Genomic DNA, 7266 nt, shown 5'->3' with positions numbered 1-7266 from the left:
TCCCAGTCCTACTTTTGTGCTTCTCTGCCTCTCCAGCCTTTGGGATCTGTCTGATCCCTGTCCCTTTTCCCAGTGTCTGATCCCTGTCCCCTTCCCCTCTGGATCCCTGCAAACATTTCCCTCCTCCCAGGCCCCATTCCCATCCTCATGTGGGAATTTTCTCCCAGAAGGAACTAGGCACAGCTTTGGAATATTTAATGTACAGTTTAGCTATAAACTGGGAGCCTCTTTGGAATTTTTTTCCAGGTCCTGGCAGAGCATTTTCCAGCCTGACTGTGATGGGAGGGCTGTGCAGGGAAAAAGGCACTTCCTGAGCTCCTGAATTTTTCATGGGTGCCCCACATGACAAAATGCTGCTTGTAAATCCATCCATTATCCCTTATTTTCTCATCCATAATTAAAAAGCCAAATCCTGTTCTCAGCCAACAAACAGGGAATTTACAGAGAGGCTTTCCTCTGGATCCTTCCAGCCCCTGGAGCAACTCCTTCCTCCTCAGGCTGCTGCTGGGTGGTGACAGGGCCCCTTTGGGGATGTTTTTCCATGGCTGCAGCTGGAGAAATCCCTGCTGGAGGTGGCTGAGGGTGTTCCCAAGGCTGTCCCCTTCTCCCAAATCCTGTTCCCACCATCCCTGGTTTCTGCCTCCAATCCTGGCCTGGGGCTGCTCTCGGACTTTGGTTTTTGTGGATTTTTCCTGCTCCAAGCACTGCCCTGGCTCAGGCAGGCACCCCCAGGGTGCTGCCACATTCTGCCACTGCTGTGTCGTGGGAATGGGAATCAGGGACTCCTCGTGTCCCCAAGGTTGGGGTTTGGGTGGGAATTCATGAATGAGCTGGAAGGTGACAAATTCCAGAGATCCCATTCCTTATTTACGGAATCCTGATGGAAAAAAGTTCTGGGTGTCTTGGGAAACCCCTTGCCAAGGAGGAGGATGGAAAATGGAATCCAGGCTGGTTCCATGAAAATATCTGTTGGAATGGCACTTCTGGGTGATCCAGATTAAAGCAGCTTTCCAGAATCTTGGTCATGGGTTTAACTGGGAAAATTCAACTGTGCCTGAAATCCCAGTGCCCTGGATGGGGCTTGGAGTTGTTCCTGAGGATTCAGGGATTTGGGAGAGGTGGGATCCAGTCAGGGTCAGTCCAGAGGGGAGTTAAGAGCAGAGCAATGTCATGACGTATTCCCTGGAGGGCTCCTCTCCAGAGTCCCTCATCCTACGTTTATTTTGGGATCAGGTTGCTGGGATTTTCCCAGTGGCTGCTTCCCTTCTTCTGGACATTCCCATGCCAGCCCCAAACCCTGCCAGGGTTATTCCTGTGGATCCTGCTCATGGAAACAGCCCACAGTGCTCCTGCTCCTGGAGCAATGATTTGTGGTTGGATGGTGAAATTCCCAGCTGGGAATTCAGGAATTACAGCTATTAACTACCCTAAGGAGCAAAATCCTCTCAGGGAGCCTCTGGATGACCAATGTCCTCAATGGAATGTGACAAACCAGGACAAACCTGCACCTGAGCAGTCCTAGCCCTGGACTTGGTAAAAATAATTGGGATGTTTCCAGGAAGAGCCAAAGGTGGGATCTCCCCACTTGGTCCTGATTCACTTTGCTCCTCTTCTGTCATTGTTTCCTGCAGGAGATTGGTGGAAAAAAAGGATTTGTGCTCTGCAAACTTCCCTGCTTTGCCCGAGGTTTTCCTGCTCTTTGCCAAGTCCCTCCTACCAGCACTGGGAGTCTCCAAGGAAGGACACAGATCCTGGAGGGGACCCAGCGGGAATTTCAACCAGGAAACGGGAGGATGAAACACAAGGAGGAAAAGCTGGGAGCTGTTGCACTTCCATCCTCACTGTGGAGCCAACAGCTCAGCCCTGCAGGGAGCCAGCCCTGCCCTTCCCTTGGGAACAGCTCCACAGTCCTACAGAGCAGTCCCGGGGGTGCCTGGAGTGGGGAAATAGGGGATCAGAAATGCAGGAGCAGCCTAGAATGCACAGAAATGTGGGAGCATCCTGGATGGAACAGAAATGAGGGAACAGCCTGCATGGGACAGGAATGGGATAGGAGCAGCCTGGATGGCTTGGGAATGTGTGAGCATCCTGGATGTCTCAAAAATGAAGGAATAGCCTGAAATGCACAGAAATGTGGGAGCATCCTGTCTGGAGCAGATTGGATGGTGGAGGAATGGGACAGGAGCAGCCTGGATGGAATAGAAATGAGGGAGCATCCTGAATGGCACAGGAATGGGGAATCAGTCTGAATGGCACAGAAATATGGGATCAGCCTGGATGGCTCAGGAATGTGGGACCTGCCTGTCCCCCTGCAGGGACGTGTTCGGGTGGCGCTGAGCAGGACTCACCCTTAGAGCCTGGAGCAGCCCCTGGGGCTGCCTTGGAGGGATCCCAGACTCCAGCGGCTCCAGCTGCTCAGGCACAGCTGTGTCAGGAGCAGCTGCGGGGCTTCGGGAATCCCGGAGGGAGAAATGAAAGAATTATTCCAAGTGAGGGGAACAGCAGCATGGTTTTGCAGAGGGAGCCTGGGGAGGCCCAAATCTGGGCAAGGCTGCAGGAGGGACAAAAATTTAAGAAAAAAAGGAATTCTTGGAGGGTGTGGAGAGGCTAAGGGAAGAAAAAATGCAAAGTTTGGAGCAGGAATTCCCCAAATTAGTGACCTGGGACGGGTCCCACCCAACCTTCCCCTCAGAGCTCCAAGGAAGTCCCAGAGATGTCACTGAGGATTCCAACACTGATCCCTCCAGGAATGCAGCTGGGATTAGCCTGATCTCCATATTGCAGCCCTGCTCCAGAGTTTTCCTGGATGAAACCCTGCACTGTCCTGATCCATGGCTCTGGGTGTGCTCTGGGGCTGCTCGGAGCTCAGGAGGAGCAGGAACCCTGCAGAGTGTGAAAATGATTCCTTTAAGGAGGCTGGGAGTTATTCATGCCCGGAATAACAATGGAGACACAGGGAAACACAGGGAAGAGGGGAGGGAAAAGCTTCTGAGACCTTAAAGCTGGAATCAGATGCAAAGTTCATATGGATGTGTTCAGATACAGGCAAGGAAACAGCGACTGCGGCACCCATAAATTCCATGAACTAAAGGATAAGCTCTGGGAGTGGAGATGGCAACAAAATCTTCAGAAATCACCAAGGGGTGGGAGAGGAATGGTCACAATAATTCCCATTGGGATGGAACTGGGGTTGGGTTTGGACTCTTCCCTCCCAAACTAACACAAAACAAGGACAATTTTCCTGCTAAAAATTCCCATTAATTGCCTCTAATTGCTGTCCTTGCAACAGACTCAGGGGGAGGAGCAGGGAGAACGGACCATGGAATGTCCTTCACAGTTGATGATTTCCAGGAATGATGAAGTGCTGCTCCTTGGAGCATCCTGTGGGCTGGAGGAGCCTCCTGAATGCTGGGAATGAAGGAGGAATAGGGAGAGGTGCTTGTGTGACCTTAAGCAAGTGGAGGTGGCTCCAAGAGCATTTCCTGGGTGTTTTCCTGGTCCCTGTGGGAACACAGCTGTGGGAGCTGGTCAGGGATGTGGTGGCTGGGCCATAAATCCCGGGAATGTGCTCTGGCCTGGGCTCCAGCCCTCTCCATGCCAAGCTGAGTTCTCCCATTCCCCAAAAATGCAGCTGCACTTCAGAAATTATTTTTCAGAGCTGGTTCTGCTCCTACCTTTTCTCCTGAAGCATTCCCATGGGATTTTCCTCATTGCTCTAATCCTGGGGCCCTACTGAGAAGCAGGGATAATCCAGTGCTCCCAGCCCTGTGGAGCTCCAAGGGGGATTATCCCTTGGGATGGCAAATCCAGCTCTGTTTGATGGATTTGTGGTTGACATTGAATTTCCTGAGCTCCAGCTCAGCCAAACCCCCTGGTCAATCCCACTCTGGATTCCCCCACCTTGTCCATGGGATTTTTCATCTCCCACAGGGATTAATTTTCATTTTTTCTATTAGGATTTTGGGAGCTGATGGTTGGCTTCCATCCCTGCTCCCTGCTCCATCCCTGTTCCAAGCCTTGTTCCATCCCTTGGCAGATCCATCCAACACCAAACAAGGGTGGGATGGATCTGCCAGTGCCTTTTCCACTCCCTTCTCTTTTCTTTGGAATGTGCTCCAAGACAGGATGGGGTTAATTACTGCAAATAATGAGGCTTTCCTTTTCCCCAGAAAATCCTGGGGCACTCAGCAGAGCTGGGGCTGTGCTGGGGGTTTGAACTTAGGGGTTTTTTTTCTTCTGAATCCCCAAATAATCCTCATAGCTTTTCCTGATCTTCATCATCTCTGTTTTTCTGGAAAAGGAACCCTTAATCCTGATGAGGTTTGGAATTGTAAATGAAATCTCCTCCCATCCTTCTCCATCAGGGCTCAGGATCTTTTTACCAAGCCCCTCAAACTCTCGTCTCTCCCTGAGGGTGCTACTTAAAATTCCCAGGTCTCTCCCAGTGCTGGAGAAGTGGCAGAGCAGATCCAGTGCCTGGATCCAGGGATGAAGCCACTGCTGACACATTCTGGGATGCAGTTGGATGGAAATGGATTTTCTTGCTATGCTTTGGAGCCAGTTCAAGTGGAACAGTAAAGTTGTAATCCCAGAATCCCAGACCAGTTTGGGATGGAAGCAGCCCAATGATTACTGAATTCCCACACCTGCCATTGGCGGCGACAGACTGGCATGGGACACTGACAGGGATCCAGGGGCAGCCACAGCTGCTCTGGGAATTCCATCCCAGCCCCCCCCCCCCCCCCCCACCTCTTAGGGAGGAATTCCTTCCCAGTATCCCATCCATCCCTGCCCTCTGGCCGGGGGAAGCCATTCCCTGTGTCCTGTCCCTCAATCCCTTGTCCCAAGTCCTTTTCCATGTTTATTCCAGGCTCCCTTCAGGCACTGGAAGGCCTCAATGAGGTCACCCCATAGTTTCTCCTCTCCAGGCTGAACAATCCCAAAACCTCACAGAGAGGTTTCCAACACCTCTGTCAACAAAGAGATTCCACAACATCCCAAAGATCCCAGCACATCCTGGAGATCCCCATCGCAGAGAAGACAGGGATGCAGCTGAGCATGGCCATGGCACCACTCCCACCCCATCCCGAGCTGTGGGAGAGGAAAAGGAGGGATAAGGGATGAGGAAGAGCTGTGGGAAGGTTTTTCCTGGGATCTGCCCTCTGGGGATGAGGGCAAGGCAGGAATGACACAGCCTGGCCATTTCCACAAGACCAGCTTTAATATCAGTCAGGAAAATGAGGAGAAAGCACAGAATCCATGAATGGGAGAAGAAGGAAATTCCAAAAATTCCCCCCAAAAATTAAAAAATAAATTAATGAACCCAACCCCACCCGCTGCTCCTGGGCTCTCCAGGTACTGCAGGTGGAAGAGCAGGGCTGGGATGATCCATAGGGAGCCCCTGTGGCTCCTCTCCAGGGATGCTCACCTTGGGCTGAGCTCGGGATTCAGCCCAACCTCACCCAGAGGACGCGACCGGGAGAAGAATCCGAGAGCGGCGACTTTTGGATCTCTTTTATTCTAAAGCTCTCAGCCTACGGCGCTGGGAATGGAGAATTCTGGGATGCTCCTTCTGGCACTGAAACCCGCGGACTGCAAAGAGGAACAGAGCTGAGAGAGGCAGCTGAGGAATCCCAGGGCCAAGAAAAGCCCTGGCATGCAGTGCTTGGGATATTTGGGATGCTTCCTTTGGGATTTGCTGCTGCTGCTGCTGCTCAGGCTTGGACAATCCCAAAAAGTGTCCTGTCCCTCCATCCTGTGTGCCAAGTCCCTCTCCAGCTCTGCTGGAGCCCCTCTAGGCATTGGAAGGGGGTCTGAGGTTTCTCTTCTCTGACCTTCCCGTTTTCAGGTGAATGTTCTCTCCCAGCCTGGGAGCTTCCCAGCTTGGAGCCAAACCCCCCAGGAGGAAAGGACAACAGGAGTCAGGTCCAAGGCGCCTCTCACTTTGGGCAGAGTATATTTAGAATTTATATTTTTATATTATTTTAATGCATAGCGAGTTTTTCTTCTTTTTTTTTTATTTTTAATAGATTTTTAAAATAATTTTTTCCAGTTTTTTTTTCCAGTGTTTTTTCCCAGTTATTTTCTTTTCTTCCATTTTTTTTTTCCCCCCCAGTGCAAACCTGAGCTGGGTCCCTGTTTTCCCTGTGCAGTTTTCCTTCCTCGGGATGGGCACTGTGGTGGGAGGGGTCAGCAGGCGATTTCCTCCAGCGTCCCCAGCGGGGCCTGCAGGGGCACGGTCACAGTGTGGCTCAGGCTCTCCGAGTGGTTTGGCACTGGATCACAGGTGCTCTGCCGATGGAAAACCAGGAAATGCTTTATCCCACAGCTGCTGCATGCTCCTTACCCTCCCTCCCAGGTCAGGGACTGAAATAGTTCATGCCTCAAACGCTGACAGAAAGTTTTGCTCATTGTAAGAAGAACTGGATAAAGGAGCCACAACCACAGAAACCTCCTTGGAGAGCTTTGGGCTAGGAGTCAAACTGGTGGGATTGCATAAAGGGAAACCCATTGTTATAAATACATATCACGGTATTGGCTTTTCCCAAATATTAGGGTGGATACTGTATGTGTGGTGTTGAAATGGTTTTTAAGATATAGTTTTGTTAGGAGTTACATAGGCTAATAAAGTGTCTTTATGCATGCTTGGTTGGGCAACACCCAGTGAAGACACCTGCTACTGATACACCAGTTACCAGCACCAACCATCTGTAAAAATAAAAAACCACAGCCCAAATTAAGACTGATTAGAAAAAATAAATTAAAACCACAGCCAAGAAACATGCATACTCTAGAAAGGTGGATTCAAGGAGTGGCCATGTAGAACAGTTCCTGGAATAAGGAAAACAGTTTACAGAAAAGTTTGAAAATGCATGATAGATCTATGAATACAGATGAATTTAAGGGGTGTCTCTAAACCAGCAGGGGTGCTCTTGGCTGAATGCCAAGCACCCAGCAGTTGTTATCTTTTACTTTATTGTTTGTCTCTTATTGTCTTTTATTAAACCTTTTAAAATCCACCAGGAAAGTGAACCTCGTTTCTCACACCGTTCTTCAATCACCTCAAACAAGGCTGAGGGAGAAGAATGCATCCACAAGAAATGCAGCAGACACTCTTCCCTAGCTGGGTTTGGGGTTGACAGAGACTGAAATAGTTCATGCCTCAAATGTTGATATAAAGTTTTATATCATATTAAAAAACTCTTTATATAATTGATATAAAGTTTTGCTCATTATAACAAAAACTGGGTAAAGAAGCTACAGCCA

General features: G+C 50.1%; 1 protein-coding gene across 1 annotated transcript in view; it reads right to left on the bottom strand.

Moving 5' to 3' along the window:
- Positions 1 to 5779: 5779 nt before the first annotated feature.
- LOC134053040 (acid-sensing ion channel 2) overlaps positions 5780 to 7266 on the bottom strand; it is a 391047-nt gene continuing 389560 nt past the window's right edge. The window contains exon 10 of the mRNA XM_062507831.1: positions 5780 to 6291. Within this exon, the coding sequence (XP_062363815.1) occupies positions 6190 to 6291 (102 nt within the window). The 3' untranslated portion in view covers positions 5780 to 6189. The remainder of the gene's footprint in view (positions 6292 to 7266) is intronic.

The sequence above is a fragment of the Cinclus cinclus genome, chromosome 24 (assembly GCF_963662255.1).
Source record: "Cinclus cinclus chromosome 24, bCinCin1.1, whole genome shotgun sequence".
Classification (NCBI taxonomy): domain Eukaryota; kingdom Metazoa; phylum Chordata; class Aves; order Passeriformes; family Cinclidae; genus Cinclus; species Cinclus cinclus.
Note: the sequence above shows the minus strand (reverse complement) of the source record. Positions and strands in the feature narration are given on the sequence as shown.